The 19,918-nt window shown below is 52.8% G+C and overlaps 1 protein-coding gene across 1 annotated transcript in view; it reads right to left on the bottom strand.

The window, feature by feature from the left end:
- The window catches only part of LOC124484924 (bromodomain adjacent to zinc finger domain protein 2B), a 69,469-nt gene that overhangs the window by 16,389 nt on the left and 33,162 nt on the right, over positions 1 to 19,918 (bottom strand). The window contains 22 exon segments of the mRNA XM_047046047.1: positions 613 to 839; positions 1,865 to 2,119; positions 2,980 to 3,120; positions 3,455 to 3,520; positions 4,656 to 4,682; positions 4,962 to 5,006; positions 5,540 to 5,605; positions 6,412 to 6,477; positions 6,799 to 6,860; positions 6,972 to 7,064; positions 7,168 to 7,375; positions 7,595 to 7,696; positions 9,671 to 9,685; positions 9,687 to 9,780; positions 11,213 to 11,273; positions 12,045 to 12,341; positions 12,612 to 13,305; positions 14,150 to 14,791; positions 15,434 to 15,607; positions 15,761 to 15,933; positions 16,564 to 16,716; positions 18,199 to 18,393. Coding sequence (XP_046902003.1) covers positions 613 to 839; positions 1,865 to 2,119; positions 2,980 to 3,120; positions 3,455 to 3,520; positions 4,656 to 4,682; positions 4,962 to 5,006; positions 5,540 to 5,605; positions 6,412 to 6,477; positions 6,799 to 6,860; positions 6,972 to 7,064; positions 7,168 to 7,375; positions 7,595 to 7,696; positions 9,671 to 9,685; positions 9,687 to 9,780; positions 11,213 to 11,273; positions 12,045 to 12,341; positions 12,612 to 13,305; positions 14,150 to 14,791; positions 15,434 to 15,607; positions 15,761 to 15,933; positions 16,564 to 16,716; positions 18,199 to 18,393 — 3,856 coding nt within the window.

Here is a 19,918-nt window from a genome sequence, read left to right as displayed (position 1 = left end):
GGTTTCCTGTGTGAATGTCATGGTTTCCTGTGTGACTGTGATGGTTTCCTGTGTGAATGTGATGGTTTCCTACTTATATTTTATATTTATTTTATATTATTTTTTATTCCCCTTAGTATTAGCTAGACCCCCCTTAGTATTAGCTAGACCCCCCTTAGTATTAGCTAGACTTTGCTCCTTTTGTATAGTTAGTCCACATATTTAAGTTACAATATTCCTATATGTTTAATGTATGCACCTCCCTGCCAAAGTAAATTCCTTGTTTGTGCAAACATTCATGGCGAATAAAATCCCTTCTGATTCTGATTCTGATTCCTGTGTGAATGTGATGGTTTCCTGTGTGAATGTGATGATTTCCTGTGTGAATGTGATGATTTCCTGTGTGACTGTGATGATTTCCTGTGTGAATGTGATGGTTTCCTGTGTAAATGTGATGGTTTCCTGTGTGGTTTCCTGTGTGAATGTGATGGTTTCCTGTGTGGTTTCCTGTGTGAATGTGATGGTTTCCTGTGTGACTGTGATGATTTCCTGTGTGACTGTGATGGTTTCCTGTGTGAATGTGATGGTTTCCTGTGTGACTGTGATGGTTTCCTGTGTGGCTTTGACCCGCACCTGACCACGCTCTTGCTGCAGGAGAGCTCGTTGACCAGGAAGCCCAGGATGGAGGCCTTCTGGGCGGGCGTGTGGGCCTGGAAGGCCCTGGTCTTCAGGCTGAAGGCCAGGGGCAGCAGCTCTGGCTGCTGGTCACAATGAGCCTCCATAAAGATCTGCAGGATCTCAGACACGTTGTCCCTGTTGATGCCCACGTTAGTCAGGTGATCCCCCAGGGCGGTCTTGGTCTGGGGAGGGGGGACATGACTGTTAGACTCATTATGGGATGTGAGATAATAACAGAGCTCTTAGGGACGGGGCACACTGTTACATGGCTTATTATGGGATGTGAGATAATAAGGTTCAGTGATTTTCCTCATTCCTTCTTATTTGATCTGCATTAATGGGCTTGCAGTTCCTCAGCACAGAGGCCTTTCTTCAGTTCCAGAGAGGACAAGAGGCAGGGCTGATTCGGGCAGGGCTGATTCGGGCAGGGCTGATTCGGGCAGGGCTGATTCAGGCAGGTCTGATTCAGGCAGGGCTGATTCAGGCAGGGCTGATTCAGGCAGGGCTGATTCAGGCAGGGCTGATTCAAGCAGGGCTGATTCAGGCAGGTCTGATTCAGGCAGGTCTGATTCAGGCAGGTCTGATTCATGCAGGGCTGATTCAGGCAGGTCTGATTCATGCAGGGCTGATTCAGGCAGGGTTGATTCAGGCAGGGCTGATTCAGGCAGGTCTGATTCAGGCAGGTCTGATTCAGAGAGCAGAACACTCTGTTTCTACAGAAGAAGATCTTCTTAAATGTGCTTTAAGGCTTCAGAATATGAGCCAGTCAGCTGGGTTCCTTGAGGAAAATCGTGGAAAGTCACATAAAGGCGTGACTAAGCCAGGCAGATTAGCATGGAGAAATGGCTTTAGGGATGAATTAAAATTTCTGGTTTAACTGTAGAAAGCTGCATTAAGCGCTCTAAACAGCGATACCCTCTAAAACAGATAAGCCTCTTCACTTAGCCCCACAGAACGCTAGATATTGATAACACCCCACTTGTGTGTTCTGATTACTGGGGAGAGAGGAGAACAGCATGCAGTCGTGCAGAGACAAGCCTGGCTTTGCTGCAGTGACTCCTGCCCTGGGATCAGAGTGGCTGACTCCTACACCCAGCTGCATGGCAATGTACTGAACGTGAGTACTGTGAAAACGTGTGTCTGTATCTGTGGGAATGTTCTTTATGTGTGTGTTTACTCTGTGTGTGTGTGTGTGTGTGCGTCTCACCCGGTGTCCGGGGGGCAGTCCCGGGTCACACACGGCGGCAGAGAGCATGCGCACCAGCAGGTCCTGGACCCGGGCGGCGGCGGGGCCCATGTTGAGCAGCCCCTCCTGGAGCACGCTCAGAGGGGGCACCTGGGCGCTCACGTCCAGGCCCAGCACCTTGCCGAAGCTTCGCAGGAACTGGATCACCATGAGGCAGTCTGAGAAGGTGCTGCCTGGGAGCACCAGGCCAAACACACGGGACAACTCTGGCAGCGGCTGGACACACAGGGACAACACGCTCAGACAACTAACCTTAATACACCATAGAACACTACTGTAACTGAGTTATACACTACACTGAAGTGACTGAGTTATATAGACTCCATACTACAGCACACTACACTAACTGAATGATACATCAATACATGACTGCATGTATTTATTATGACACACATATTACAGTATTAGGCATCAATTGACGGGGCTTATTCCTAACAGACGAGACTCAGAGTGGAGCAGTCTGAGAGACATCGATAACTCGGTCTGTCCTTCTAGACATGTCTGACAGGAAAAAGACAGAGTCAAAATGCTGTATGCTGACTATGTAGAGCAAGAGATTTCATCTGCTGCTGCACACGGGTGGGACTTGTACAAGAGGCGGGGTTTAGAGGAAGCTGGTTTCATGTGACCTATAAAGAACCCCCTGGAAGTGGTAATACAGCCAATCAAGTTCCCCTGAGGGGAATAATGAGGAAGTGTCTGAGAGCATGTGGTTGCTGCTAGGACACCATCAGCCACTAGGTGGCAGTACCCCTGAGAGCACCTCCCCATTATGTCACATGAAGACTCCCTCAGGAAGTGGCATGCCTTGTAGCAACAGCTGTACATGGATGCATACATGCTGTTAGACACTCAGATGGGACTGATTAGCACTGTACATTTACAGATATTTACTGGTAAAAAAAAAAGAAAAAAAAACAGATAGTCGGTTTTAAATGTACCAAATCTTGAAAAACTATTCTGAGAAGGACACACATCCAGTCAAACACCATGTGGATCAAGCATCTTTTCTGAACACCAGAGCTGTGTGTTGACCGACTGGTGACCTCTCTCCTCCCTTGTCAGACTGGGAATACCTTGTGATCCGCTAAGCACATGTCTTCGTTTGGTTTCTTCAGCTCCTTGGCCATCTCCAGTTCCAGTCTCCTGAGCTCCAGTTTCCTCTCCTTGTTTAAGCGTTTCTCATCTTTCTTCTCCTGCTTCAGGCGCTCCCTCTCCTTGGGCCAAATTACAGACAAGTTAACAGCGCGTGCTATCGGCCCCGTTGCAGACAATCGTGTTAAGGATTATGTCATTACAATTCTGCCCCAACACTCTTCCATGCTTATAAATTGCAGTACTTTCACAGAAAATTGCTTAAGGCTCAATTCTGGGTTTTATTCACACTCCATATAGTTTGGAAGCAGAGAAAGTAGAAGATGAGAGGAGGAGAAGAGGAAGAGAGTAGGATGAGGAGAGGAAGACAAAGAGAGGGAGAGAGGAGGATGAAGAGAGAAATGGCCCGCCTGTGAGGGGGCCATGGGGGGAACGGACTGGTCTTGAACCCTGTACCTCTGCCTTCTTACGAGCGTCCATGGCTTTGATCAGCATCATGTGCTGTCGCCGTCTCTCCCGTTCCTGACAAGCCACAAACACACAGTCAGACACCTCGCCAGAGGGACACAGGTACAGGTACACTGCACTGTACAACACAGAGGAGCAAGTGTACACCACAACAAGTAATGGCACATGTATGGACACTGAGCATTACAGCTGAGGGGGTCAGAGAAGGTGACTCAAATGACAACCGACAAAAGCAAAAGGGTTTGAGGGCGAAGCTGAGCGACGGTTATTAGAGTCGAATATGAAGCATTAGCTTGAAGTTATGAGTCTGGAAACACTGGCAGTAAGCACACTAGAAGCTGCTGAACGGCCAGAGGATCTACTGCTGCTGCAAGGATCTGCTAAGACTGAAGATCTCCTAAGACTGAAGTGACCATGCTGAAAGTTATGATCGTCTGTCATCAAGCTGCTCAAATCAGACAAACCAAAGGTCTGGAGTTGTAGCCTTAACAAAGCAGTCCAAGTAGTGTGTCTCCTTACATATTGTATATACTGTGTATAAGAATGATCTGGTTTGGAGTGGTTCACCTTCCAGGTTAGATGTGTGGGTTTATTATAATAAACACTGAAACTGTCTGCATTTCGCATCGCACATAGTTTAGTCTAATGTGAGGAAAGACCCATGTGAAAGTCAACATCAATTGTAAATCTGGACAAACACCAAACACACATCAGGAATGACAGTCGAGCCTCCTGATATTTGGTGGTTTCAACTGAGACCAACTATGAGATGAAACAGTCCACAAACGATACAACACACACACCCACACCCACGACACACACCCACGACACACACACACACACACACACACACAACGGGACATCAACCTGCATCCAGTCACAAACAGAGGTGATGGCTGTAAGGCGTTCCTCAGAACAATGACAGTGCATTGGTCCCTACTGGTCATGGTCTTCTCAGAGAGTTGAGATTGTGTAGCGCACTACTGTTCTAATCTACACATCCTTTAGCTTTCTCTGCACAACATATAGAGCAGACGTAACAATGCACTTTGCTGGAGGAAAAAAAAGCCATGCAGTAGAATGTAGTATGACTGCAGCCAGTGCTACACTTTATGCATTTCTATGACAACCATATCACGACCAGTTCACAATGCGGGTGTTAGATGTACAAAAACAAACATACCCATACCATATCTAGTCTATGCCTCTCCAACTCCTGGGAGAAAGAGTTGGCAAAGTATTATGGGACAGAAAACACAATAGGGTCAAGAAAGCCAAGCCTGTAAGATCCCGCCCCAACCCCGCCTCTCCTCTCCAAGCCCAACATTTATACACCAGAAGAACCACAACATGTACCAGAGAGAATCTGACTGACAAGAATTGGAGTAAAATAACAAGTCGAACAGAGCCCTTCTCCAAAAGGTTTCAAGTATAAATTGAAAAGGGAAAACTAATAGCATTTGGTCCCTGAGTGGAGCTGGACAGAGATGCCTACCTGGTGCTTTAACAGGACCGCCTGCTGCCTGCGCATCTCCTTATCCTGAAGAAGAGATCAGCTCCGTTAGGGGGGGAACAAACACACACTAAGAAAACAACACACATTGCAATTCAACCACACAAAATGTTCACACAAGCAGATGGGCTTTTCCCTGCACGCGTGTTCACAGTACAGTTTGAGCCCCTCTTCAACATGAGTGGCAGGTACACAGTGGCGCCTGGCCAGGGTACGGCTGGACGTGAGGATGGAAATGGCCTGCTGGTTTTCTGGAGGCGTGAGGCAGGCGGGGGACAGGAGAATGCACCGTCCATTGTGACGCTGATTAACATGGAAAAGGTTCTGCTCTGAGTGCCAAGTAAATTCTCCCCAGCACTGAGAAACAGTCCCCTGAAGCTAGCAGAGCTACCGTGCATTCAGCTGAGGAGGCGATGAGGGGGCAGACAGCGGGCTGAGAGTCGGGGGCACAGGGGAGGGCAGGGGTGTGGTGGTGGGAGGGCAGTCACTGCAGGTAAGTATGACTTGAGAAGCAAGCGGGAAGGGGGCGACCGTGGTGGTTGTGGCACATCTAAACTAACCTTGGTTCGTTTCTCAGCCTCCAATATTTTGGCATTGGCTGCTTCTTCCTTCCTTTTCCTTTTAGCCTGTGTAAAACAGGTCTACAGGTCATGCAACAGAACCACGTGACACATTGGTTTTACATCTCATCCAACAGCACATGCTGCACAACACAGTAATACCTGGTTTGAGCGTCAGTGGGATAAAACTAGCAAAGCAATGTTCACCACTGGACTTTCCAAATAGAATTCCATGTTTTTACTGTTTGAGGAAAGAGGACTGTTTGATAGAGAACAGTGAAAGAATGTTATGAATGTGGAATGTCCAACAGGCACAAACACTGTTCCAAGGTCTTTCTGGTCGTGTAAAGCAGAACATATTGCAATCTCGTGCGATGAGATAATTATTTCTTCCCATTAAGGCAAAGAAGACAAAATAGTTGTAACGCTTCAGAAATACCAACAGCCAGTCCGAATAAATTAAGGAAAATTTCAATCTGTAATTACGAGCCTGGTGAAATCCTGTTAGGAGCAGCTTGCCAAGCGTGTCAACTGAAATTTGATTTAGAAACGCTAAAATCCTTCCCAGCTTATATTAGTGAGTGCATGGAACACAGCCGCTTCACCTACTCAGACTAAACTCTCAGGCAGCCATTGTCTGAGATAATACTGAGAGGAAAACTCCACTACGGTCTGAAGAGATTTTCATATTCAACAGTTTTTTTTTGGTGTGTGCCAAAAACCAATTAAGCATTAGTCACATGTAGTCACGAGACATTACTAAAAGTGCAACCATATAACTTACGAATAGCCTTTAGTTGATTTAAAAATTCCTACCAACAGCAAAAAGGAAGTGTTTTGGAATGTTTCTGCAATAACTCTTTTGGACCAACCTCGAGAATCTGCTGTGCACGGAGTTCTTTCTCCATTCGAATTTGCTGAATGCGCTTGATCTTCTCCTGGTAAAAGGATGGAAGAGAGATCAGATGAATTAAGTCTCCAGACATGCATGTTAGCGTGCGGGGGAAGGGGACCTGGGATAAACCCTTCATGCAGATGAAGATGAGCGGACTCTAGCATCGTGAAGGTTAGGGCCTGGCCTGCCTTTACACTTTCTATCTCGTTTTAATCGTTTAGCGTTTTATGCTTGGGCATAAAAGCGTGTGTGCAGTTCACACACGTACAGTACCATGAAAGTATGCTGCTTTGTGTGTGTGAAGATCTGCTGTGTGTTTCAAGTGGTCTAACCACAGGAAGCGTAGAAGAAGAAAACCATCTACCTGCTGCTTCAGAATCTTCATCTGCTCCTTCCGTTTCCTCCTCTCCTCCGCGGCCATGACAGCTGACAGGAACACATCAAGAGAAACATCAGTGTTGTGCTGGCATGGCACCACCAGACAAGAAGACATCGCTGTTCCCAGAAGTTTCCCCGTCGGAGCCCGCTCCTGCATACCCTGCTGCCGGCGGGCCTCCTTCGCTGTCCGTGCCAGAGCCTGCTTCTCCAGCTTCCTCATCATCTTGATCTGAGCTGCCTGTCGTGCGATCTCTGTGACCAGGGCCAGACAGGTCAGGGGTCAGGTCAGAGGTCAGAGGTCGGGGGAGTTCCAGATAAAGCCTCTTTGCTGGTGGCTGAAGGACGGGGAACTCACCTTGAGCTTCCAGTTTGCGTAGGAGTTTGGCATCCGAGGCGCCTGGGAAGTCCTCGCCGGCGTTCAGGGAGCGGCCCTTCCTGCGCCGGGCTGGGGGGCTCTCCACCGCCCCCGAGAGGTCGGGGTTGGGCTGGCGGCCTCGCCTCCCGTCCATCGCTATGATGCGAGGAACGATCTCCTCCTCTGTCAGCAGGCTCCACTGTAAACCCTGGGAGAAGGGAGCAGGGAGGTCATCTCGTCTGGGGCACCACTGAGGCCATTGAACGGTACAGAAAAGACTAGAACAACATATATTTTCTACATATTTGAACAAATATTTTCAAAATATTCTTGTTCAAAAATCTGCTGTGTTTGAGGCTACGCAAGGCCCTGCCTTAGCTGAACTGAAGAAGTCAACGATCTTTAGATGTGGAGGAGTCGTATTCACCTGAGGTCCTTCTCTGGCTTCATAGAAGTCACCAACTTTTATTTTTGTACTGAAGCTAAAATTATCTCGTGTGATGTCAGCTATTCCATTTCTGGATATATACTATAGAAGAGAGAGAAAATATGCAGTGAGACAACAATAAAGACGTTTTCTTGACCAACATAAACAGCAAAGCCATCGTTATATACTCTCAGGTATATACAAATTATACTACATTCCGTAATTTTTTATTAACGTTAGATGCACATTTGTGTACTGCTTTGGATGAAAGCATCTGCTAAATGAATAGTGATTGTGAGAGGGGAGGACAGTGTGGACAGGGTGGACAGGGTGGACAGGGTGGACAGGATGGACAGGATGGCCAGGGTGGACAGGGTGGACAGGATGGACAGGATGGACAGGATGGACAGGGTGGACAGGATGGACAGGATGGACAGGGTGGACAGTGTGGACAGGGTGGACAGGGTGGACAGTGTGGACAGGATGGACAGGGTGGACAGGGTGGACAGGATGGACAGTGTGGACAGGATGGACAGTGTGGACAGGACAGTGTGGACAGGGTGGACAGGACAGTGTGGACAGGGTGGACAGGATGGACAGGGTGGACAGGATGGACAGTGTGGACAGGACAGTGTGGACAGGGTGGACAGGACAGTGTGGACAGGGTGGACAGGATGGACAGGGTGGACAGGGTGGACAGGGTGGACAGTGTGGACAGTGTGGACAGGATGGACAGTGTGGACAGGATGGACAGGGTGGACAGGGTGGACAGGATGGACAGGGTGGACAGGACGGACAGTGTGGACAGGGTGGACAGGGTGGACAGTGTGGACAGGATGGACAGGACAGTGTGGACAGGGTGGACAGGACAGTGTGGACAGGGTGGACAGTGTGGACAGTGTGGACAGGGTGGACAGGGTGGACAGTGTGGACAGGATGGACAGTGTGGACAGGGTGGACAGGATGGACAGGACAGTGTGGACAGTGTGGACAGGATGGACAGTGTGGACAGGGTGGACAGGATGGACAGGACAGTGTGGACAGTGTGGACAGTGTGGACAGGGTAGACAGTGTGGACAGGGTGGACAGGATGGACAGGATGGACAGGATGGACAGTGTGGACAGGACAGTGTGGACAGGGTGGACAGGACAGTGTGGACAGGGTGGACAGGATGGACAGTGTGGACAGGATGGACAGGGTGGACAGGGTGGACAGGATGGACAGGGTGGACAGGATGGACAGTGTGGACAGGGTGGACAGGGTGGACAGTGTGGACAGGATGGACAGGACAGTGTGGACAGGGTGGACAGGACAGTGTGGACAGGGTGGACAGGGTGGACAGGATGGACAGTGTGGACAGGGTGGACAGGGTGGACAGTGTGGACAGGATGGACAGGACAGTGTGGACAGGGTGGACAGGACAGTGTGGACAGGGTGGACAGTGTGGACAGTGTGGACAGGATGGACAGTGTGGACAGGATGGACAGGATGGACAGTGTGGACAGGGTGGACAGGATGGACAGGACAGTGTGGACAGTGTGGACAGTGTGGACAGGATGGACAGTGTGGACAGGGTGGACAGGATGGACAGGATGGCCAGGGTGGACAGGGTGGACAGGATGGACAGGATGGACAGGATGGACAGGGTGGACAGGACAGTGTGGACAGGGTGGACAGGACAGTGTGGACAGGGTGGACAGGATGGACAGGATGGACAGTGTGGACAGGATGGACAGGATGGACAGGGTGGACAGGACGGACAGGGTGGACAGGGTGGACAGGATGGACAGGATGGACAGTGTGGACAGGATGGACAGGATGGACAGGGTGGACAGGACGGACAGGGTGGACAGGACAGTGTGGACAGGGTGGACAGGGTGGACAGGGTGGACAGGATGGACAGTGTGGACAGGGTAGACAGTGTGGACAGGATGGACAGGATGGACAGTGTGGACAGTGTGGACAGTGTGGACAGTGTGGACAGGATGGACAGGACAGTGTGGACAGTGTGGACAGGATGGACAGTGTGGAGAGTGTGGACAGGATGGACAGGATGGACAGGGTGGACAGGGTACCTTCATGACGTCGGGGGTACTGTCGCAGCTTCTTCCCACAGGGGGCGTAGTAGGCCACCTCGCCCTGGAGACGCCCTGCCACGCTCCTGATGCGGGTCTCTCTTTGCCACCTGCGGAGAGCAGCGCAGGGATCACAGGGTCAACTCTGCCCTCGCCATCACAACACCTCAGTTTCCTCGCCTTCAGCTCACCACGCTAACACACTACCTCAACCTGCTGTGTGTGTGCCGACTGTGGGCGGTACTACAGCAGTCAGACAGAACAGAGCACAGCTCGCTCTGTGTGTTCCTCTGCTCCTTGTGGCTTCATGTGGAACCTGACCCTTTGGACTCTGCTCGGCTATCCTGTAGCTCCACCCAGTCAGCAGGTCTGAGGCAGGGCAGCAGGGGGAAGCTGTCCCCTGGAGAGAGACCAGGTCTGGGGTCTGAGGCAGGGCAGCAGGGGGGAGCTGTCCCCTGGAGAGAGACCAGGTCTGGGGTCTGAGGCAGGGCAGCTGGGGGATATACAGGCTGGGGCTTGTCGCCTCTCTTTCCCCTGTGAACCGGCTGATGAAAAACATCCGCACAGGCAGATGAAAGGCATCCAGATCTGGAGGGGTGTGTGTGTGTGTGTGCGTGTGCGTGTGTGTGTGTGTGTGTGTGTGTGTGCGTGTGTGTGGTTGTTAGTGGTTGGTGTTGGAGGTAGTGGTAGGAGGGGGCTGGGAGGGGGAGCTGCTAATGCTGTGTGTCTGTGTCACTGAGGCTGGATGTGGTTAACCCCTTCTTACTGAGTGCAGCGCCTCATTTCCTGCCTGCTGTGGCCTGTGTCATGCCTGGGCATAAGATACACCCTTTAAGGGGAGGGAGGGAGCCAGGGAGGGAGAGAGGCAGGGAGGCAGGGAGGGAGGGAGAGAGGGAGGGAGAGAGGGAGGGAGAGAGGCAGGGAGAGAGGGAGGCAGGGAGGCAGGGAGGGAGGGAGAGAGGGAGGGAGAGAGGGAGGGAGGCAGGGAGAGAGGGAGGCAGGGAGGCAGGGAGGGAGGGAGAGAGGGAGGGAGAGAGGGAGGGAGAGAGGCAGGGAGGCAGGGAGAGAGGGAGGCAGGGAGGCAGGGAGAGAGGCAGGGAGGCAGGGAGGGAGGGAGAGAGGGAGGGAGAGAGGGAGGGAGAGAGGCAGGGAGGCAGGGAGAGAGGGAGGCAGGGAGGCAGGGAGAGAGGGAGGGAGGCAGGGAGGGAGGCAGGCAGGGAGGCAGGGAGGGAAAGAGGCAGGGAGCCAGGGAGGGAGGCAGGGAGGGAGAGAGGCAGGGAGGCAGGGAGGGAGAGAGGCAGGGAGCCAGGGAGGGAGGCAGGGAGGGAGGCAGGGAGGGAGGCAGGGAGGCAGGGAGAGAGGCAGGGAGGCAGGGAGGGAGGCAGGGATACTGGGATGTTTACCGTAATCTCCTGACAGGGACATATACTGTAACACCACAAAGACAGCAACCACAAATAGGAGTTCCACTACCACTATAGAACCACCACAGACAGAGGCTTCTGTGTGTGTGTGTGTGTGTGCGCATGTTGAGTATCTTACCCAAACTCCAGAGGTAATCGCAGCTCTCTCTCGTCTGTCACCCTCCTCCTCTTCCCTGACCCTGGCACGAAGAGAGATGAATCCTGAACGTGTGGAGTGAGCAGCGACCCCAGCCCAGCCCCCCTCCCCAGCTCCAGGAGCTCCACCCTTCTCCTACAGCCTTCACACACTACACACACAGTCAGTTTAGCAAAACCATACAAAAACACTCCCTTTAACCACCATGTTGTATTAAATATAATACAAAGAGAACCATTTAGCATTAATTAATTAAGAGAAAATGTACTGAGCTAGTTTATGGCAGACATAAACGAAGCGCCGCAACAGTAATTCCTGTTCAGGACAACAAAAAGCTAACTACAGCACGAGTCATGTGGCGTCAGGCGTGAGATCCAGCTGGTGAGAGGTCAACCATCAGCTAGACCAACAGCCAGCCAGGCTTGAAGACACTCATCCAACAAGCAACATTGGCACATTTCCAGTCAGCATCATTCCTGACTGGAAACCTGGGTGTCCTGGTTTCCTCCTTGGACAAGGTGACGTGACTAAGCTCACAGAAGAGGAAGCTGAATGTCTAGACAGAGCGCAGACCTTAGCGCAGCAAGGCGGGCCCTGGCGGCTGAATGACGCCTGATGTCACTGACACTGACACTGTGGAGGTGGAACACAGATCGAACCCTAGAAGAAGCTTTTATCTCTAGGGACGTACCGGGGGAGTTCGAACGTGCTCTTAATCTGCAGTCAAATGCTCTAACCAATAAGTATATACCCATCCCCATCACCAGATGTCAGGTTTGATTGAACATGGTGTTGGCTGGTTTCTGGGCTGTACCTGGTGGAGTGGTCAGAGAGAGGGAGGAGGAGGGCGGGGCGTGGAAGGCCAGAGCCCCCCCAACGCTGGTCACCGTGCTGGAAGGGGCCAAGCTGGGCCTGGCCACCTGGAGGTTGAGAGGGGAGCAGCTGGCCGACAGGCCGGAGGAGGCGTTGAGAAGCGAGGAGGAGGAGGAGGTGGCGTTGAGGAGCGAGGAGGAGGAGGAGGGCGCTCTGGAAAGCTTCCTGTCTGGGGCCTCGCGCTCCTTCAACTCGTCTTCAGAGCCGTCGGAGTCGCTCTCCAGATTACTGTCAGAGTCTGTGGGGGGGAGGGGGAGAGGGGTAGAGGGGAGAGGAGAGGGGGTTAGGGGAGAGGGGAGGGGGACCGCTGATAAATCATCACATCCCAATTAGGATTCGTCTCACACCCAGCCACGCATTAACTGATAATCACAGGCCTCTCTGCTACAACCCTCCAGAACGACTCCTATCTGAAGAGGCAACCAAGCGTTTAAAGTTACAGCCAATCAGCACGGACGCAAAAAAAAGGTCTTTATTGCCTTTTTCTTAAAGAGAGGAGCTGACTAACCCGACAGACTGTCGTCCGAGTCATCCTCATCATCCTCGTCTTCGTCCTCGTCCCCCAAGGAGTCGTCCGAGTCCTTGCTGCTGGGGATGTCAGACTCGGTGCCCCTGACCAGCTCCACCAGGGAGGGGGCGTGCAGGGTGTGGGCCAGGGGGGCGTGGAGGAGGAGGGGCTTCCTGGCGTGGAGGAGGGGCTTCCTGGCACGGAGAGCCTTGGGGGTCTGGTTCTTCCTGGGCCTGTGGGCCTGGCCGGGTGAGGTGGAGGCCTGGGACACTGCAGCGCCTGACGCCTCCTTGGTCCCGGTGCTCAGGTTGATGGGCATGGAGAAGTGGGGGCTGGTGGCGGCCAGCAGGGGCCTGCTGGGGGGCCTGCTGGGGGGCCTGCTGGGGGGCCTGGTGCTCTGGCCGCGGGGCCTGGTGATGAGGGCCAGGGGGGCCTCCTGGACCGAGCTGTGAATCACACCGTTGGGGGGCTGCTGGTGGTGGTGGATCAGCAGAGGGTTGGTCAGGAACAGGTTGGAGTGGCTGGCGTGAAGGGAGGACGTCAGTTTGTGACTGGCCAAGGTCTCTGGAGACAGCCTGGGGGGAGGTAAGGAGGAGGAGGAGGAGGAGGCCATCTTCCTGCCGCTCTTGAACGAGTCCTGCTTCTTCAGCGACAGAGGGAAGGCCTGTTTGAAGTGCTCCTGGGAGAGGAAGGGCTAAACGAATCCGGGAGACAGAAAGAAAATGGAAGTAATTATACAAGCTGTCACTCACCTTCATTAATACGGACTGTGAATGGGGGAAGTCATATCCCAGTCCTCTTGTATTGTGTTCAGTCAGAGAGACAATGAGGAATAAGGTCGCTCCGCATGACGTTTATACAAAAACAAGCCAATGCCAGAAGCTTTATGAAGCATTGAAAAGCTGCAGAATATGTGCTCCTTCTCCTGCTGTGGGCAGATGTGCAGGCTGAACTGTCACACCTTGACTAGCTACGCTTGTCTTGACAAAATGCATCTTGTTATTAAAAGGCTGCCCGAAAAGGTCTAGCTATGGATTAACACACACAACCACTGTTCATAATAACAGGAATAATTGAATCTTTTGACAGAAGCAGATTTCTCTCTCGATAACAACAAGCATCCTAAACCATTAGCCAGTTAATTGCTTGTCAGCTTTAGTGAAGTGTTTCCAATAAAGCTAAATGCATTGTCACTTTCAGTCATGTGGCCAACAGCCCAGCATGAAACCATATCAAAGTGCTGATAATAGTACTTAGATGTTTCATTTTCTGTTGCGAGGAAACCCGAAGACCTTTTAAAATGTCCGACAAATAACTGTTGTCGTAATTCTCATTGCTCAACTTCTCATGAGCAACTAGGAGACAAGATGAGAGAGAATGGACTTTACGCTGGTAACAAACTGTAGTCTCAAACTGTCACCTTTCACATTTCAGGCGTTTCACATTCAGTAACTAAACAGAAACTAAAAACAAACGTGCTCAATGTCTACTACTTAAGTCATGCTAACGGTTTGCGTCCTGAAAGGACTGACACCCACCGGTTGTATTCCGAAACTGTTGATGTGTGACATCATGTCGTCAGAGTAGCCCCTGCTGCTGCTGCCCCTGCTGCGCCCGGCCACAGCGGGGGGTTTGGGGGAGGAGGTACAGGACCTGGCGGGCTGGTGTGAGGGGGAGAGCGTCGGAGGTTTGGGAGAGGGGGAGAGGGAGGGAGGCTTGGGAGAGGAGGCCAGAGACAAGGGCTTGGGGGAGGAGCACAGAGACAGAGGTTTGGGTGAAGTGCAGAGGGAGAGGGGCTTGGGGGAAGAAGAGACTGAGTTGTGTTTGGGCGAGGAGGAGGAGGAGGAGTGCTTGGGGGAGGCCCGGGGGGGCCCACAGGGGCTCTCTCTGTGTGTGTGTGAGGACAGAGGGAGGGCTCTGCTGCTGACAGCCAGCCCCGTGGCCTGGATGACGCTGGTCTGCTGCTGCTGCTGCTGCTGCTGAGCCTCCCTGCTCCTGGGGCTCTGGAAGAGGGGCCCTGCCGCCGGGCCCACGGCCGAGGGGAGAGGGCCGGCTTGGGAGGACAGGCAGCGCGAGAAGGGGCCATCTCTCCGGTGCTTCTTAGACTGCCCGCTCTGGCTGTCTGGGGTCTTCTCAGAGTGGACATCCTGCTTCCCCTCAGACAAGCCCTGGGTCACACCCTGGAGGGATGAGGAGCGAGGGAGGGAGGGAGAGATGACGAGGAGGAGGCAGAGGGGGGGTGAGGGTGGGGGAGCAGAGAGGAGCGGGCAGGAGAGGAGGAGGGGGGGTGTCACGTCAGCTTGGGTGGTGAGGAGGTGGACCGGTGACCCCCCCAGCACGCCACACACACACACTGCTGCCCTTGACATTTAACACAGAATTAACATTCAACAGCACAGAGCCACAAGCTGCTCTTTACCACCAAGAAGGAAAACCTAACCTATCCTATTTGTTAAAGTACAACGTTTGACACGGAGACACTCGTAAATGCTATTAAGATGCATGTTTGTGATTCCAGATTTACCATTCCATAGGCCAGAAGTGTACACACACAGAGAGAGAGACAGAGGCAGGGAGAGAGAGAGAGAGAGAGTGAGAGAGAAAGAGAGAGAGAGACAGAGAGACAGAGAGAGAGACAGAGAGAGAGACAGAGACAGAGAGAGAGAGAGACAGAGAGAGAGACAGATAGAGATAGAGAGAGAGACAGACAGAGACAGACAGAGAGAGAGAGAGAGAGAGAGAGAGAGAGAGAGAGAGAGAGAGAGAGAAAGAGAGAGACAGAGAGTGTGTGTTCTGAATGCCAAGAAGGCAACAACACACACCTTCATCTTGAAGCGGCCGTCCTTCTCTGAGTCCGAGTCGCCGCTGTCGATGCTCTGATCATCCTCGTCGTCGTCCAGGTCGTCCGAGTCGCTGCTCACGTCATCGCAGGACGAAACGGAGGATCCTGAATCGCTGCCACTCACACTGGACGTCTCCAAAGGTTTCTTGCGTTTCTACGAGGATGGAGATAAAACCTCAGCACGTCATCACGACTCGGATAACACACCATGCCCAGGGGCACAGACATCGCTCTCTCAAAGGTCTGGAATTTTACAGTGTCCAGGAAGACCTGTGTACCATCCCCCTCCCGATGTCACAGCACCAACCTTGTCCTTAGTTTTGGGAGCGCTGGTGTCCTGTGCTTGGCCCAGGTCCGCCTCGCTGGTGCGGCCCCTGCCCTTGGCCCTGGAGCTCTCTGAGGCTGCCGTGGCTGAGAACAAGCTGGGGTTCCCCGAGGAGCTTCCTGGGACCACCCCACCGTTCAGCACCCCGTTCAGCCCTGGCGTCACAGGGACACGCCACACACGGCACAGCCCACAGTTAACAACCAGCAGTCAAGCTGGCAGGAAAGATGCTTCCAAATATATATAAATACACAGGACAAGGAGAGAGTCCAGGAAATGATGAGTTCTCAACATGACTAAAGCTCTTAATAAGGGGAATCTCATTATGTTAGCAAGAAGACTTTGTGGTTTAATGTATTCACGGTGAAACAGCCCACACCTGCTTACAAACTGATTTATGCATTTACATGTCTTGCCACAGCCTCTGGGGTCAATTAAACATATTAGATATTGTACTAGTGCCCGAGACGACATAACTCTATTTTATGGAAATGTCTGCATGCTGCTTTGAATGAGCTCCAGAGGACCAACACAGTCCAGAGGGAGGGAGGTGGGAGGAGGGGAAGGAGGTGGGGGGAGGAGAGGGGAGGGATGGGGGGAGGAGAGGGGAGGGATGGGGGAAGGAGGGGGGAGGAGGGGAAGGAGGTGGGGGGAGGAGGGGAGGGGGGAGGGAGGTGGGGGGAGGGAGGGATGGGGGGGAAGAGGGGAAGGAGGTGGGGGGAGGAGGGGAGGGGGGATGGAGGGAGGTGGGGGGAGGGAGTTATGGGGGGAGGGAGGGAGGGTACCTTTGGCTGTGGCACGGCCGTTCTTGCTGGGGGTCCGCGACTGGTAGGGGCTGGAGGCGTGGGTGGGGAGGGGGGGCGCAAACAAGGGGGGCAGACCCAGGAGGGGGGGGAAGAAGGCCCCGCGGCCATGAGCCTCTGAGGACCGCCACCAGTCTGGTCGAGAAGAACGAGAGAGAAAAGGAAACGCATAAAAGACTTGTTCTCTGACATCTACCCCAGCTGACTATTTGGAGTTGTGTGATATCTCCCCCCTCCCTCCTAGTGACAGCGCACGGTTCTATACAGACCAGGTTCCGCAGGAGAAGCCTTTCATTTGCCTTTGAACCGAAATCTCCACAGATGACCGGTACATTCCGAGGACTGTGAATTCAGCCCTCTTTATTCCCTTCATTGTAAACATGTTGAGAATTGTAAATTGAGTCTCAGCCTGGTGAGCTCATCCTGCTGAAGCCTTCCAGACCTGCGGCCCTGAACGCTGCACGCTTCCCAGCTGCAACAACACAGCCCCCAAACACATTCCCTTCCAAACGCCAACTGCCATCCACACGACGTCTCCCGCTTCTGAGTCAATACGTTTGTTTGTCATTCTAATGACTCTAATCAACTTTTCTGTGAAAAAGACACTGGTTTTACTTGTTTTCCCACATGGCAGTCTGTTCTGTTTACTGTCACCACACACAGCCCTACATAAATGTGATAGTGTCCAATCTTGCTTTCTGTTGAAGGGTCAAGGTGGAGCCTCCCCCGTCTATAAACGTCAATGTTGGAATGTTCCCAGCTGAACTGATGGACGGTACCATAAAGGTGATGCATGCTTCAGCTATATATGTGAGCATCCCATGGCCTTACAGGGGGACTGAACAAATTGGATACCAACCGGGCTGCTAGAACAACAGGCACCTGCAACCCTCTGAAGCCACCGCAGGGCTGGGTCTAGGACCACGGTTCTATGGAAATGAAGCCTCTTTTTTCCCAGAAACCCCATTCCACACTCCCAGAAAACAGCAAACTGGGACAACTGGTGAGCCATCTCTCCAGGAAGAAATCACCATGGATGAAAAACATGAGAGGCCTCTCCCTGCTCCCATACCTGGTAACCCCCTCTCCCTGCTCCCATACCTGGTAACCCCCTCTCCCTGCTCCCATACCTGGTAACCCCCTCTCCCTGCTCCCATACCTGGTAACCCCCTCTCCCTGCTCCCATACCTGGTAACCCCCTCGCCCCAACCCCTACCTGGGAACCCCCCCGCCCCAACCCCTACCTGGGAACCCCCCCATCCTAACCCCTACCTGGTAAACCCCCCACCCTAACCCCTACCTGGTAACCCCCCACCCTAACCCTAACCCTACCTGGTAACCCCCCCACCCTAACCCTAACCCCTACCTGGTAACCCCCCCGTCCTAACCCTACCTGGGAACCCCCCCACCCTAACCCTAACCCCTACCTGGTAACCCCCCCGTCCTAACCCTACCTGGTAACCCCCCCATCCTAACCCCTACCTGGTAACCCCCCACCCTAACCCCTACCTGGGAACCCCCCACCCTAACCCCTACCTGGTAACCCCCCACCCTAACCCCTACCTGGGAACCCCCCACCCTAACCCCTACCTGGTAACCCCCCCACCCTAACCCTACCTGGGAACCCCCCCAGCTGGGAGTGGGCAGCCAGGGCAGCAGACATCCCCAGGCTCCCCAGGCTCCCCAAGCCTCCAAACTCCGGCCGGCCCGAGGCTGTGGTGTACAGGCCAAATGCTGGGTGGTTGAAGGGAAAGGCACTGGAGACAGCGGCCATGTTGAAATGCTGCTCCCCCATGCTCCGGAACAGTTGTCCTGGAGAGAACAAAGATGACTCATTGAAAACACACAGACGCTTTAAACAGAAGATATATAAACCATGTAGCTAAAATACCACAGTTAAATAATTCATCCTGTATGATGGTTAATGTTTAATAATGCGGTAAAGTGTCCTGGTGGATCTGTTTGGCATCTCTGGTTGGTTAGAGTTGTGTGCATTATCACTGAGATGTTACGGGGTGTAAAGGATAGAGACTCTGATTCTGCTTGATCTGTTCAAACATGCTTCAGCAAATAGGAGGCATAGTTGTGGGAGCCGGGGAATTCAGTCAGAGAGAGATTATCATGCATGTTTTAGCATCTGGCTCGCTTGCTCATGTCTGAACGGCAGGAGAAGCAGAAGCCTGGACCGCAGAGCCAGTATCGCCAGGGCGACACGGACGACTCTGACCAGGGGTTACTGTAGAGACGCAAAGCACAAGGCTATTGGCAAACACATTCATGTTACGTTTGTTTCCTGTGTGGAAACTTCCTGTGTCGTGAACACATCTGAGCAGGGCTCTGAACTCCTAAGCCCAGGGTAGCACTTCCATGGCAGGCTACAAGGGAGCAGAAATGGTAGGCCACAGCAGTACTAGACAGACAGGCCTGTACTAGATGGTACTAGATGGACAGGCCTGTACTAGATGGTACTAGACGGACATGCCTGTACTAGATGGACAGACCTGTACTAGACAGACAGACCTGTACTAGAAAGACAGGCCTGTACTAGATGGTACTAGACAAACAGGCCTGTACTAGATGCTACTAGACAGACATGCCTGTACTAGATGGTACTAGACGGACATGCCTGTACTAGATGGTACTAGATGGACAGGCCTGTACTAGATGGTACTAGACAGACAGGCCTGTACTGGTACTGGCCTGTACAGGACACATGGCCGGGGGTGGGGGTTGTGTAATGTGTTCCATTACAGCACCCTCCCCCCGCCCTGCTCTATTCTTCTCTCTTTATTTATGTATTTTCCTTCAATCTATGCGTGTGTCTGTGGTGTGACATGAGGCTGTTGACTGCTCTGTGAGGAGGGCAGGAGCACCTCCACAGAGCTGCCCCCCTCCCCCCCTCCCCCCACCCCCACAACCTCCAGAGCTGCTGCCCCCCCCTCCCCCCTCCCCCCTCCCCCTCCCCCACCCCCACACCCCGCCAGAGCTGCTGCCCCCCCCTCCCCCCTCCCACACACCTCCTGCCCTCCCCTCCCCCCCCCCCCCCCCCCCCCCCCCGCTCATCAACCCCCACAACCTCCACCTTATACGTTAAGAGTATTCTGCAGCTGCACTGTAAGGGTGCAAGTATTGACTACATCGTAAATTAGCGAAATAAATTGCACTGCTGTTTACAATTCCATTAAGGTAATTCGGGTACAATGCATATTCAATATTTTTGGGAGCTGTGCCTCGCAAATAAAGGTAGGTTAACAGTGAGAATGTCCAGAGATTAATCATGACTAACATGATGCTGTCACTGCAGGACATCACAACACAACCAAAACCTCTGCTTTTG

The sequence above is a fragment of the Hypomesus transpacificus genome, chromosome 23 (assembly GCF_021917145.1).
Source record: "Hypomesus transpacificus isolate Combined female chromosome 23, fHypTra1, whole genome shotgun sequence".
NCBI lineage: Eukaryota > Metazoa > Chordata > Actinopteri > Osmeriformes > Osmeridae > Hypomesus > Hypomesus transpacificus.
This window is presented reverse-complemented; position numbering and strand designations above follow the sequence as displayed.